A 15,635-nucleotide genomic window follows, 5' to 3' on the forward strand; every position below is an offset into this window, starting at 1 on the left:
TTGCTTGTAAAGTGGTGCCATCTACATCGCAGTTATACAGAAATTGCAAATGTAATGTGTGTTTAGTCTTCAGCTGTTTAGATCTCTTGTTTGACGTTAATTATTTCAATGCCGCCGCGTATTTTTAATACAATTGTTACAATATCGTTTTTTTCATTGTGGAAATAACGAATTTTCAACATGGTGCTAAGTGAAGTGAATAAATTTCTTCATGAATTAGAAAAAGCTGAATTAGAGGTAAGTCATCACATGAACGATTTCAATATAGGTTATGCCGACTATTATACATTTATATATTATTTTATTGAATATTTCTCTCAAATATTTATATTTTATATTTTTTATATATTATTTTTATATATTTATTGAATATTTTTTTCTTTTTTTAGGCGCCTGGTGGAGTTGCATCATCACAAACTTATGCTCAATTATTAGCTGTATATCTTTATCAAAACGATCTGTGAGTACATAATTTCTCTTTTTTCCATTATACTTTTCATTATTTTAATTAGATCAAAAATAAAATAATATTTTTGATTGAAAGATATATTATATATAAATATAAAACATTTTACGTATTAATATAATAAAATGATTGTTTATATATTATACTGACGCCATTTATAAATCTATAATACAATATATCCATACTTGCGAAATATACATAACCTTTTCTTCTTAATAATATAAGAAGTAATAATTGAAACAAAAATTTAATCATGTTTTGTGTAAATATGATTATATAATATTATTTATATGTATTTATATGTATATTTTTATTTGTATTTAATGATGGTCTTTTTAAAAATAATAATTCAATTTTTGTTAAAATAAAATTTAATCTACGATAAAGTTTCTTTATATCGTGTATTATTTTTTATATTTTAATATTTTATTTAAAATTATTTTACAAATATTTGATCAGTTTTATGAATAATATGTACATTGGTTAAGCTACAACAATGCTTTTTAATGTACATAAAAACATTATGTAAAAGCGATTATATACAATTTATTAAATTATTGAATTAAATTTATTTTTTTTTTTTATTACTTAACTAATTATTGTATATTACTTAACTAATTTATCGAACTTAATTTATATTTTTTATGTACGTATTAATTTACGCGTTGCATTTTATGTTTCAATGTTTGTATTCAATTTTTCCGAAGAAACTTAGTTTTTTATTTTTACTTTAACAGAGCTTGTAACAATTTGCTTTTTACTTGGCTTTTTACTATTAACAATACCTCAACAACATAAATTCATTCCTTATAAGACCTGAACGAGAGAGGTTTCGATCTGTCTTTGTTTGATCGAAAAATCGCCGTCGCAGATGCAATGCCAAATACTTGTGGAAGCGGATTCCAACGGATCTGAAAAGCGGAAATGCAGAACTTGGTCAAATATGGATGGTAGGACAGCGTATGTGGCAAAGGGACTGGCCTGCAGTTCATGTCGCCCTCAATGCAGAATGGAGCGAAGATGTTTCTGATATTATGGCTGCTTTGAAAGGTATATATTATCAGAGTATCTATTCTAATTAATCATAATATTTTTTTTGTGTATTTATCTGAAAGTTATTTATTTTTTTCAGAAAGAATTTTTAAAAATTCTTTTTCAATTTTTTTAAGAAGAAAACTATACCTATGAAATCTTATATATAAAAAAAATAAAATATATTTCGATGCTTGCATCAATTATTGTTTGTTTTTTCAGATAATGTTCGAGAAAGGGCAATCACCTTAATATCAAAGGCTTATTCTTCATTAAGTTTAACCGTATTTGCGTCAATGACAGGCTTAACATTAGAGGAAGCGCGTCGTGTAGCAATTGAAAGGGGTTGGAACGTAGATGGAACGATGGTGCAACCTTGTAAGATTCAAAAAGAAGAGAGTAACCTCGTGAACGAGGTGTGTCTTACTGAGGATCAGCTGTACAAACTCACTCAATTCGTGTCTTTCTTGGAAAACTGAACAAGCAATGAAAATCATCAATGATGAAATTCACGCAACACAAAGACACGATCGACAGTACTTTAAACTTAGTTTTACCTCGTAATCATATTATATAAAGGAGGAAGTGTGCTTCAAAAGAGACACCTGTGTCCCTTCCCTAAGTATACACCCCGGACTACCTACGCGTCCTGCTCATTCAATCGGAAGACTCGCCGATGAAGCTCGCTGTAAGCATGGAGTCAACAACTCGATTAATCAATAACCGCCTGCTATATGCGAGAAAACTGGCATTTTCTAGAAGAAGCACTTTCCACAGAAGAGAAGAAAAAAATACATGGACCGAATCGCGGATTTTAACTTAATATTCAATATATATATATATATACGTTTTGATTAATCAGTTTAATATTAAAATAGCTGGAACAAATTATTCTGTTGTATAAAATAATAATCACATACACGATTTATGTATATTTCCTGATATAGCATCCCAATGTGTAAAATATTGCTCGCCTTTATCATTTTGTACTTATTAATTTCTTTTTTTTCAGATTCAATCTTTCTCCTTCCTCTCCCCCCTTCCTCAGACGAGCTTCGTTTATATCTTCGAGTAATAATATCTTTATTTTTCTAACAAATTAATTTCTTTATTATCTCCATTAGAAGGATGCTGGTAAGATCTAATTTTTTAAATATGAAATTAAATTGTGCAACATCAATGCAGGATCCTAAAGCGATGAAGTCAATGCTAGCTAGGGGAAAGGGTGATCTCGAAACGAGTAGCTTCAATCGCGCGTGAAAGCAAGCGGGTGTATCGTGTTCGGTGAGGCTGTTGGAAAAATCCGCGCAAGGAGATTCTGCCGCGGGCATTGCGTCATGCAAATCGAATCCTCGCGGGTCAGAAAAATCGCGGACAGATAGGTATGCTCAGTTGGCTCGTATCTCGTGGCCCCCGACATGCCTCCGAGTAATTCTCTATGAAATCGATTCTGACCGTCCCGTATTGTAAACGTTGAATATGCACAATCGCACGAGGATTGCGTAACGTTAGATATTCTCAAAGAAATCGTTTCCACTAGTCAACAGGTAGCCAGTGTGTGCACCCACCGTCATTGGTGCCCGGTTATTCTTTTTTGGCTCCGCTACTATTCTAGAAAGTTGTTGCACCGGTATCACCAATCCTACACGATACGCGAGTTTCATATTTTACATGGTGTACCATGCAACGCGTAAATTTCCATAGATATCGGTACGATACTTAAAAAAACAGTGCCCCTGTTATTATTTCTTTCTTTTCGTAATGATTGATCTTTATTTTCTATTAGATATGTTGTAACTGAAGTAATACCGGGAGTTTATCGCAAAATATGAGTTCCATTGAAATAATTTTGATACGCTATTGAAAGCTAAATATTTAGAAAATTCAACGTGTTGAAACGTGGGAAGAAATGAAAAGAAAATCCTCCGACGTATCTGGAAGGCGTTCCCACGCGTTCGTACCACGTCAAAGAACCTATCCTAGTCGTTGTTTATATCATGAACGTGCGATCGGCACAATAATCGGTATCGAAAAAGGCGTTCGGTCAGCGGGGGGTTGCAAAATGATTAGAATGTATCTTAGGATGAGGATGACGATGTCGACCTCATGCTACATATAAGAGACTCGTTGCCACGGTGTATTCTATTCACTATTTCTTCGAATAGTGCAGATTCATCATCGTTCCAACGAGCGATGATTGCATCGCGATATCGTGCAATATCTTTTTCATTTTTTTATTCTATTTCCCTTTTCACGAGCTCGTTGCTTCGATAGGATTATCCTTACAAAGGGTGAAGCAGTTGCTCGGGAATAGGTGAATGAGTTACATTTCTTCTTTTTTTTTTTTCTTTTACTCGCAATATTCGAATAATTAATATTATAATTTAAAGTACAAGCAGTACATTGAATATCTTACTCACATACTAACCTTTTCAGGGATATTCTACGAGATCAAAGTTTGATTAGAAGAAAAAATTAACCGGATCCAGATGATCAGACGCTACTCCCTCGAGTATCTGCACGATTTCTAGAAGCTTGTACGCTCGGTACCACCAAGTATTACTAAAGACGAGTACTAGTTTGCAACATAAAACGCGAAGGTGAGAGGCAAGAGGGAAGACCCGGGTTACCAGTTACCTTACCTGACCTCCCCTCGTAAGAGTACGCGCCGGTGACTCGCGTCTTCTTTCCCGAGAACGTAGCTGCGCCGCGGCCTGTTGCAGTGACCTTTGCACGTCGCGGAAAACGCCGATGCTCCGTGAGCAGCGAGCGAGTGGCACGAATCGAACGCGACTAGTCGATTTCGAAAGTCTCATCGCGGCGGAAGAGCCGTCGGTGTGAGAGGGCAGGGACGAGGAGGATGATGATAATGATGAAGAACAACTAGAAGGCCGACGAAGAACGTTCCCCTTCGTTTAACTATCGACGTTCCTTGTTAAGTCACTGATAGATCCGTTCAAATGGAAAAGCAGAAGGGGGTGTTTCGACACCTGTCGTCCCCTTGTTCGTCGAGCACAAGGTCGTTTGGAAACTTATTTATACAAAGAAAGATAATAGAATGATATTTAAATTATGAAAAAGTTTTTCTTTGTGCAAAATTGGTAAGTGAAATGTCTGTGGAAACTTTGCCATTTGTTGTTGAATACTTCATTCAGAGAACAGTGAATAATAGGGTGTATAGTGACTATTAAATTAGTCATTGAAACAGGAAGATGATAGATATCTCTTTCTGTCTTCTCTTTTCTTCTTTTCTCTCTCTCTTTTTTTTTTTTTATTTAATTGTCTAATCTGAAAGAAAGCAAGTCTTATAAGCAAGTTTACACTTTCATACTCTTTGATTATTTCCTAAGTAAAGTGAAATGATATTGAATAAATATCATTGTTATAACAATATTTCCAGATTATCCAGTTTGATTAATGTTGCCGAATCGTGCAACATAGCAAACCATTTAGTTAGTCAGAGATTGCGTCTGAATCGTGATTCGAAGAATCCCCAATCTCAATCCGATTCTAGCTTATCAAGCCAATTTTCTTCCTCTTCCTCTATGTTCGATTCGACCAATTCCCGAGAATTCACATTAACACTTTTATCAGGAAAAAACAAGTCCTACCTGTTATCGAACTGAAAACCATTTGGAATCGAGTGAAACAATAAGTTCGTCGAACCACTCTCTGCGGGGGTTGTACCGTTACGACCAGAGTATCTAGAGAACGTGTCTATCGTCCAAAGCAGAAAGAGAGAATAGGCAAGGAAAAGAGAGGGAAAAGGCACAATTGAATGTTGGCGGATCCGTGGGCGGGACGCAGTTCGATTGTTTCTTTATCGCGATCATCCTCGCTCCTTCTTCTACGGCCCGGGCAATGGCAATCTCACCACCAATCCGCGCAATCATTCGTGTACTCGATAGATTTCTATATCGTGGCCTGTATCATTGTCCTTGTTGCGTCGCGCGACGCGTTGATTCGCGCCGCGTTCTCGGTGGGTGCGCTCAGAATGCACCTTCTCCGCGGCATTCCACGCGAAAAGAAAACCGATCGTTACCTTTGCACAATTGCATCTTGCGGAACGTAACGGTGATCGGCCTGCTGGGGGATCATCGATTCGTCTCGATCGAGACACCCCCGCAGAATCTCGGAATCCTCAATCGTGACATTTCAAACCAAGTCCGCGCTCGGTTTCGTGAGAAACGAATTTTGGGGAGCGTCCGACCAACTTGAATCTTAATGGATTTTAGAAGAACAATAACACAGAATGATAGTTTGGCGCGCGAACGCCAAGACTGTATCGCTCAAACTTTCAATTCTAGATCCTTTGTCTGGGAATGTCCGATCGAAGTATTCCCAACCTGAAATCCAATACGCAACAATGCTTTCTCGTGGCCCGCATTCGTTGGCCCCGGCTACCCCTTGTATCGTGGCTCGCTAGATTACGGGTCGATCAACGGATAATCGAATTACCCGTGCCTACGAAATATATCTAAATAAGGAGTCTCACGCGGTTCCAGAAACGGATAACAGGCCAGTGTTACGTAACGGGGATGAAGGAGGGAAAGAGAAACTTGCAACACGACTGAATTTAACCTGCATTAGGAATTCATGACTACCGGAGAGAAATTGGCCGTGACGTTGTACCGTGACAAATATGCGGATAAAGCTCTACCGATCTACACGATAATCCTCTTCGTATTTGCAACAATGTGTAACTCTTACAGTTTTCAAATCAAAAAAAAAAAGAAAGAAACAAAAAAAGAGGAATCCTCGCTATCTTGTTCCTCATCAAATCGTACGTACTTTTGCATCTTTTTTTTCATCGATCATCGAATCTTTCATCTTCGTTATTCTCATCGGTTATTCCGTTATTCCACCGGCCTAGCGACACAAGATTTCGTATCCAAGAAGAGAAGAAAAAAAAAAGTAATAATTTTGCCAATTCCAAATGGACTTTCGACTTGCGAAATAGGAGGTAGGGCTAGACACTTGCAAGTCGAGTCAAGTAGAACTCGTTCCTGCGACTGGTCCGGCCATTAGCTCGATTCATTTTTGATGTTCAGACTGCTCGTGGCAACCTCTATTTAATGACGAGCAATTAAACGTATCGTTACATCGCCGAGAGAAAGGTAACTGCGATCGGAAATCTGTAAGAAGGCTGGAGGAAAGGTAACTTGCTCGCTCGCTGTTCCGCGAAAAGTAAGAGGAATCGTCCGAAAGCGGTTTGGAAAGCGAGTATGTATACGAAGCTTTTTCGAGGGTTACGACGATGGAAGCCGATAGGCCCCTTCCTCGGTTGCATCGGTGGCACGCCACGAGGCGGCCGCATAGCGCAGCGTGCGCGCATGGCGGGCTCAGACTTCTGGGATTTCGCAACCGCGGCACTCTCGCCACTCCGGAGATAAAGAGAAATACCTGAGAAGGTGCAGGTGAGGCAGGAGGCGTAATGAGGCGGCGAGGGGGAGAGGAGGAGGAGGATAGCTTCTCGCTCGCGACCTAACACAAGAGTCGTAGAAAGAGAAGCGAGAAGGGAGAGGAATCGGCGGGAACAAAGACAGAGGGGACCGTCGAACGGGAGAGAAGGCAGCGAACGGAATATGGGATCACCTAAGGTTAGGGTTCGCGATGCTGCGCCCACGTACCTATTGTCTCTAACTTTCGTGCGCTGCGGGAAAAAGGACGCGAGTTGCCTACGGTGTATAGCGAGCTGCGCCACGTGCATCGTCGACCCCTTCTCGCTCTGGGATGCTCCGATATTTTGCTTCCTCGAGCGACGAAGAAAGGGAAAGAAGGAGAGAGGAAAAGAAAGATGCATCTTTGGTGCATGCGAGATTTCGTTTTCGAATTTTTTTTTTTTTATTTTGGGCGTTCGTTTGCTATAAAGATAAGCATATCGATCGATAATTACACATCGATCGTGAGATAATCGAACGTTGAACAATTATCATCGATTGTAATATTTTAGAAATATTGATGTACGAATCGCTATTCCCGAGCTCTTCTTTCTTCGGGGAATAAGCCGCACATGTGTCCCTTGGCTTGTTAACGATAGGGCAAATAGTAATTTCCTATTTATCAGATCGAGTCAATGACGTTCGACAAAAGTCAACAGGTGTATCGTGTAGATAAGTTGTACAGATGGATTAAGATAACGCTATTGCATTAGTTGCTGGACAGAGTGTCTGCAATTATCGTATATTTGGGATTGTCGATTTCATGTTATTCTAATCGGTGACCTATCAGCATTAAATCAGGTTAAATCAGGTGCATTCTTCTTTTTCCTCCGTAACGGATGAGCCAAATAGGTATCCTCCACATTAGCGGGAAGATTTTTATAGCGTAATTGTGACTCGTTGCTGAAGAATGATATATCGAACCGGCTTTAATTAGGTTAACTCGTGACGTCATAACGTGTCATCATTCGTGCTAAATTCGTCACTCTTGCGGAGGAGCACCGTTCGAATAGAGCTTTGTCTTTAAGCAACTTTTTCGCTTAATTATCGTCATCGGGAATGTTTCTATTGTTTCTCGAATCGCGTGCCGTCTTCGAGAGTATGAACAAAAGTAAACCGATAACATAAATAACGAAACGGATCTCGTTCGATGCATCCGCTTTCGATTCTGCGTACGCGTATCATCTTTAAATAATGCAATTATTTAAGTCTCTCGCTCCTTCGTAATTTCGGTAGTCATAGCCCATAATTATTACATTATACAGTTTTACAGATGGAAGTTTTCCGCCTTTTCTATAATTATAACACGGTTAAGAATCGCGAGTCGGAAAAAAAACGAGCGTATCGCGTGGCCAAGTTTTACGAAACTTTGAAACTTATCCTGCGATCGGTATCCACGTTTGAACTCGCCACGTTTGAAAAATTGAGAAAAATTATATACATCTCGGAAGATGACGAAGAAGCAACAATGACCAGATATTTTTTTTCAGCGCGAATAACAATAGAGATTATAAATGAATAGCGCGCTAGGAAATCTGGTGACTCCTGGGTCTATTGCGCCGGGTGGCGGCCACCAACGTTGCGCACGATTCTGCTCGATGGTTCCCACCTACCGTGGCCGCGCGATCGTCGGCTCTAAACGTATCACAGTTCTTTAACAATCGTCCCGAACCAACATGCTTGTAATTAGACACGATATTCGTGTCAAACGCGAGCTCGAAAGACTTTCACGAAAGGCAGAACGTCGACCGTGCGGTTTTGTAACTCGTGGCGATCATCCACTCCGATCGGAGTTCTTCTCGCGGATTTTTCTCCCTGATCAACAAGTGGCGAGGTTTCGCTCCTCGGGCGATGGTAGTCTCGTCCTTTTCCTTCGTCCTTTCGCGAAACTTGTATGGAAATGTTAGGTGGGACGAGCAGTTTACGGATAGCTCGTGCGACGTTCAGTGTCATTACCGTGTCGCGTGTGTGGGCGTTGAGGTTTCTTTCTTTTCCACCGATCATCCATGATCGATTTCACGGCTGACCACGGATATCGTCGGCCTATCATCGGTACACTTACGTAAATTTAAAGGGTTCGAGAGACTTGGAAACTCCCATCGATGACGCTGTTCTGAGAACCGTTAAATGGTGAATGCTAACACATTGTTCGCCGGTGCTTCGATCCGCCCTCCGTTGTTGCGCTCGATTCTTTAAACGATCTTATTGTTCGGTTTCGCTCGCGTGTTACTTTTCACCGAAGAAAATAAATAGGCACGTAGCGTTGCTGTTGCATCACGGATAGATATTCCAACTAAAGTTTTTAGGCAACGCAACGTGGGTTACATTGCGGTTTTGCAATCGAGTCTTGGCGTATCGGTTATTATCGAAAGCAGAAAATAATTTGAATCCAGATGCGGTGCCGGTACAGGTATTAACTATAGGCACGATTTAAAAGTATGACATAACCTCTGAGGCAGTTATTGGCCAATGATGATAACATGTCTTATATTATAATAATGTAATTAATCGTGCCTAAAATATCGAACAGCCGTGGATGGTTGGTCGCTAAATTCGATTCTTTTTTTCACCGTCCTCGTTTAAACCGATGTTTCCGGGTGTTCTCGTGCATCGCATCTGAAATCGCGGATTCGCATCGTGACTGAGCTTCGCGGTTTGACTTGCCGTTTATCTGGAATCTAATCGGTTAATTAAGCTTTTAACGGGATGGGCATCGCGCGGCTGAAAGCAAGGACGTCGTTAAGTCGCGAAAGCAGCGAATTCTTCTTAATCTAGATAAAACTATTTCTCTCCATCTCACGAACTCTCATAATCCTATAGAGCGAATTAGTTTTCAACGTTGCGCTGAAATTAACTTAAAAATACCAATTTTCTCTCTCTCTCTCCTTCTTCTTCTTCTCCTTTATATCGCATATCCCCTCGCGGGACACCGAACGCGGGATTCTCTTTTCTTGCAACCGTACGTAAAATTTTCCCTTATTAGAGGCTAATTCTACGCCCCTTTTACCCCCGATATCCCTGCATCCCTCTCTCTCTAATCGTTCACGCAGCAATCGTTTGTGTCCCACTTAAGTTGGATAGCGTGGGATAGGCCCTTGGGAGATGATAATTACACGTCGCGTTGCGGGTCGACCTACGGGCATGCCGGCACGACCGTATCGTACCGTACGTTACGGCCGTGCACTCTCACCGGTACTCTCTGTCCTCGCCTCTCTCTTTCCATTCCACGATCTCTGTCCCGTTCTGGTCCTGGGAGCCACGGCTGATCGGCTCAGCCGTTCGACACCGTGCGGTACTCTCTGTACTATCATCGCGCGGCCGTTCGTGTCCTCGTCATGAGTAGTACCGGTAAGTACCGGGGTCGAACGCGCGCGCTGCACCGGTACGACCTCCGTATCGCACTATCGCCGAGCCCTCGCGCGAGTAACGTCGCGATTAGCGCGCATAATCGACCGGTTGAAGCGTGTCGATCTTCCCTACTCTTCGACGAAAGTCGTTCGGGTGTTCTTCTTCTTCTTTTCCTCGCCCCCTGTTAAATTATCGCTCGCCTCCGTGGAAAATTTCGAATCGAGCGTTCATTTCCCACGACGTGTATATCTTTTTTCTAAGAATTTAAAACCCATCGGTTTCTTTATGTGGCAATCGATGCTCTTTTTAATCTCCCTCGGGTGTTTAACTCTCGGTTGGCTGTTTACATAATTGATCGCGTGATCAACAGCCGGCCGAGAGGAGTTTGGGCGCGATTTTGAGCCTTGGTCAGGATTGACAACGACGCCGGCGTCGTCGTCGTCGTCGTCGCTGCCGCCGCCGCACGGCATCGGTGAATTGGCTATAATATGATAATAGCACGAGGCACTCCCCACGGCGGGTCCTGTCTATATACGTTCGCCTTCGTCTTCGAAGTGAAAGGCGGGCGAGTCGCAGCGAGCACGCTAGTTTATGCCGCGCTAAGCCTATGTCTATGCCTATGCCCGAGCTATGCCTCAGCTATGCCGGCACGGCACGGTTGCCGCAAGGTCCCCGTCGCCCCTCATCGGGTCAGAGGTCGGCTCACCCACTCCCCTCCTGGCCCTTCACCTCCTGTCCTCCATCCTCTCGCCTCTCGCCTCTCAGCTCTTACTACTCTCCTCTCCTTGCTGATCTCTCGTTGTCTTTTCACTCCTCCGTCTCGCTCCGTCTCCGCCTCTCTCCGTTCCCTCTGTCTCTGCTATTTTTTTTCACCTCCGTCTCTCCGTGCCTCTCTGTCTCTCTTACACCTGCGATCGAGATGCAGTCGTCGATTCGTTCGTTCCTGTAAAAGAACGGGCCAACAGGATCTAGCCTCGCGGACAGATGCGCGATTGGGTCATCGAACACGAACTCGGTTTCGTTATCCTCCTCGCCTCAAGGAGGATAAATATTCGACGTATTTACGCATCGGATCGTCTTTATCCACCGGATAAATTCGTTCACCTGTTTCTCGTAACCGACTTTCGCCGAGGTCCTCTTTGTTCCTCCTTGTTTCGGAAAAGCGATCGTGCATGCAGGCAACGTGACCCCTGGTTAAATGGACACACGAGCGCGTCTCCGATATTCCTCTATCGAGGAGTATAATTACGTACGGTTATTCATATAGATTCGTGTTCGTATTACGTGATTATACGATTCACCCGTGGATGCACCCTCGTACGCGTGTTCCGTGAATACCTTGTATGGATGATAACGCGTCCTTTCGCCTCCGAGAGACGTTGCGAGAGCCTCTTAGGAACGCACCAGCCATCGGAAAAGTTAATAAACTTCTAACGTGTTTTCTCTCTTTACGGTTTAACGCGTACTTGAGACGAGATTGCACGTTCCTTCAACGAAATGAACGTATTTCTCTATTATGCAATGTACACGCCGATGCTCAACAACAGGTTCGTCTTTCCCAACGTTTAAAATATTCTAATTTATTTTAATTCGATAGCCTTAGCCGCGGCTTTTAACCGTATATCACGACCGCTCCGTCCCACGCGTTAATCTCCGGACGGACAGTTCCGTAACTTAATAAGCCTAAAAATATATACATATATGTGTGTATATAATATACATACATATATATATGTATTCTTCTGGGATCCAATACGTGATTCTCGCGGACGGATCCTAGGATCTATAGATCAAGGAGAAGAGACGGCGGCCGCCGGATAAGATAGATGGCGTCGGTTCGAGTAAAAGCGCGTTATAACTGCGGGGAATAAATATTGGAGTAGGTACACGGGCGGTATTACCATACAATACGCATACCGCGTAGAGTGATTTCGCGGGCCACGCAAGGGTGCGACGCTCGATGTTGTTGCTCCTAGAGCCCGTTTCTTCTGTACACGCTCGGTCTCGTGCCGTACACCGTGCCTCTCTCGCTCTTTCTCCGTTTAATCGCCATTAATCACCGCGATCTTCCACCCAGTCCCACGCAACCAACCTCAGCGAACACGATATCGAAATACCGGTGAATAGGTCTTACCCCAGCTTGCCCCAACTTGCCGCGCCAGCCCGTGTTCGCTTTAACTTCTAGAAGCGAAAATTCCCTCACCCTACGATGAGGGAATTGTCGATGCATTTTCTATTGGATCGTTTTTAACGGGAACAGGGACAGATAGGAGTCGTTTCGTGGAAAGGAAACTTAGAGGGAAACGCTTCGATCTCTCGTGCTTTTTTTCTTTTTATAGATGGTTCTTATTCTTCTTCTTTCGAAGGAATATTTGACTAGGCGCATCCCCGATATCGGTCTCGATCTTAGTGTTTGCGCGTCCTTTCCTTCGTCGCCCGAAGCGATCGTCCTCTCTCTTTCGTTTCTTTTCAGGCGACAGGTGAAACGACCTATACGCGCAGGACAGCGAGGTCGTGTACCATTCGCCGAGGATACCCAATTCCGGAGAAAAGGAGAGAACCGATCGTGGACTCGCGATGGGAGCGTTTCAGAAGCGTAGGAGAAACTTACGTGCGCCTTCTGGGTGTAAACCTAGGAGAGGATACTTAGGACAATGATTTTAACGGTGGATGGACGGTGTTGGTAAAACGGCGGTGGAAAGAAAGAAATCTCGCGTTAACGGCATGCTTAACGATCGAGGAAAATATGATTTGCGATCCGTGCGAGAGACACGGACTTTACGTCCGTCCGTGGTTGTTCGTCGATATAGAAAAGCGTTAAAATTGTGATATAGTGCTGTGTCGCGACCGCTATCGACTCTATCTTACATCTCGTACGCTACGAAGAGAATGTCCTATCGTGGAGTGGAGCCACGGTGAAATGTGATTTTTCTTCTGATACGAGCGACGACATTATGTCGATATTTTTTGTTTCTTTTTTTTTTTTTTTTCCATCCAGTTCGATATACAAGATCACGTGGCTAGATAGCACGATTACTGTCAGTCCAGTTCATATTTCAACGCACGTTTTTCACTCCGGACGATATTAATATAAAATCGATTATCAATCACAAGCCCACCAAGTTTCGCTGCTACCGTCGATAGATAGTGCGGATCGTATGTCGAAAGTCACCGTATATCGATTCCTTTTTTGCATTGCCCGTTGATCATGAACGAAGGACACGGTCTTTTAGCCCGCCTATCTGCGGACAGCGTGAACAAGAGTGATACCGTTTGGCCGGCCAGATGCAGCCGGCGCCGATCGTATGCGCGAGAAGACCAACAATCGATGGATCGAAACGTCTTAAACGAATTTCCTGTTCGTCCCATTAAAATCCTAGCCAGGCAAGAGATTATCTTCCGCCGTAATTAGAGAGGCGAAAGTTGTAGTCTACGTGCGTCCTCGTAAATGCATAATTACCGCTTGTCTCCGCGTCGGCAGGATCAGAAGTCGGCGCGCAAGGAGGAGAATCTCTTACGATTACTTAATGTAAGTAATTGGCAAGAGCAGTGAGCAATATTACTTAAGTACACGAGTAAATCTAAACCGCGGCACGAACTTACTTTGAACTATTTGCGACGTGGAACATTTGAAACGCTGTTATATACGTTAAATCGATAAATGTTGACACGATCATTGCGAAATTCCGTGAGTATTCCGTACAGGGTCTCCGGTATCCAACCGCGAATCGAGCATTGCGTATGGTAACTGTTTAAGCATCGCGGTATTTAATTCTTCGTTGGACTTGCTTGAAAGAAGAATATCGATAATCCGATCTCGGCTTCGAGCCAATAGACGAACCAAATATTTGAACTTTAACGATACTAAAAGTATTGAAAATTAGATCGCAGAGCAATATCCTTTTATAAGGATTGAAAGGATAATCCATTTATATGTACATATATGTATGTATGTATGTATGAAAAGGAACCAAAATGACAACGAACGAAATGAAAAATTGCAGATAATTATAGATTTGCACTGGTAGATGCTAGATAAACATTCAGAGACAATGACAAACCACGTGCGCAGGAGTAGTCACAATGTGGATAGCAGGAAACAGATACGGAATCTGAAAAAATGTTCAATCCGTTAACTATTCCTGACCAAGGCCAAGCACAGTTGTTAACGACATTGTACGCTCGGTTGAGCGTTGCTCGCAGCGGCGGTTCAACATTAGTCATCCGTCAAACACGATGAAACCCGTATTACGTGCATCCTCGAGATCTCATCTTTGAGTCTTTCCTTCGTTTTCCGTGCCACATCCTCTTCCACATCTGCTACGACAAACCTATATATCCGCGATCTCACGCAACCTGTTTACCCGGCATTCCGCTGTTTTCCTCGGGCAAGTGGTGGCGACCGGTCACAGATCCTTTTGTTCTCCCCGCCAGATGATCGAACGCAGGGGGCGATAGTCTCGAGAGAGGATCGTAAATCAGCGAAATTACACAGTGGTGTAACGGAAACTTAAAACCACCGCTGCTTTGGCCATCAAAACTTACACACGGATCGACTTCTAGAAACCTAACCCTCGTACGATTCCCTCGGATCGGATGATTTCTCGGAGAATTCTCGAGAAATTTCTCCTTGAAATTATTCCCGAGCCATGATTTTTCATCGATCAATTGCAAGTTGAAAGTTAAAAATGAATCGAATGGAAATTCATCGTCGACGGAGCAGGAATCGTTGCTCCGTTGTTAAAAATGCGTTGATAAAAATTCTCCAGTCTCCAGTAAATAATAAGCGAATTCCGTCCAGTATCGTTTCTCCGGAAGATGACGCTCTCTCACTCTCTCACAGGAGAAGCTGCACCGTTTCGAAACAGCACTCCGAGAAGAAGAGGCATGGAGAGGCAACCGGTCGCTTCCTTCCTCATTCTACTTCCAGCCTCGCGAAATCGGATCGGTAATAACGGTACCCACGAGGCAACGATAAATTCCCCATCCCGAGCTCTCGGGATTTTTCCCAACAACCGGTAGTTTCTCCAGGAGCTCTCGGACCATTGACCCACCTAAACACGGAGCACGGCCGTCTCGAATCGTATCGCGTCCTGGCGACGTGCCGCGTTGTCCAACGAGGCATAAACAATCCCGGTACAAGCGCAGAAAGCTTCCTGACGAGTCGGCGGAGAAGTCGGAGAGGTGTTGTAGCCGGTCGGTGCAGGGAAGCATGCAAAAGACGACACCGAAAAACTATGGGAGAAAGTACCTGTGTGTCTTGGCGAAGGCTGAAGGGGGACGACCTTCCCGCGGTTCTCCACCATCCTGTCCAACCGCGTCTTTCTCTTTCCTTCTCTCCCCCTCCC

At 43.0% G+C, this 15,635-nt stretch overlaps 1 protein-coding gene across 1 annotated transcript; it reads left to right on the forward strand.

The window, feature by feature from the left end:
* Positions 1-5: 5 nt before the first annotated feature.
* On the forward strand, positions 6-2,422 carry LOC108000207 (COP9 signalosome complex subunit 8). Its single transcript, XM_017060434.3, has 4 exons — positions 6-237; positions 390-460; positions 1,338-1,516; positions 1,721-2,422. The coding sequence occupies exons 1-4, from the start codon at positions 181-183 to the stop codon at positions 1,975-1,977; spliced, it is 564 nt and encodes a 187-aa protein (XP_016915923.1). The 5' UTR covers positions 6-180; the 3' UTR covers positions 1,978-2,422.
* Positions 2,423-15,635: the final 13,213 nt, after the last annotated feature.

Source organism: Apis cerana, linkage group LG13, assembly GCF_029169275.1.
Source record: "Apis cerana isolate GH-2021 linkage group LG13, AcerK_1.0, whole genome shotgun sequence".
Classification (NCBI taxonomy): Eukaryota; Metazoa; Arthropoda; class Insecta; order Hymenoptera; family Apidae; genus Apis; species Apis cerana.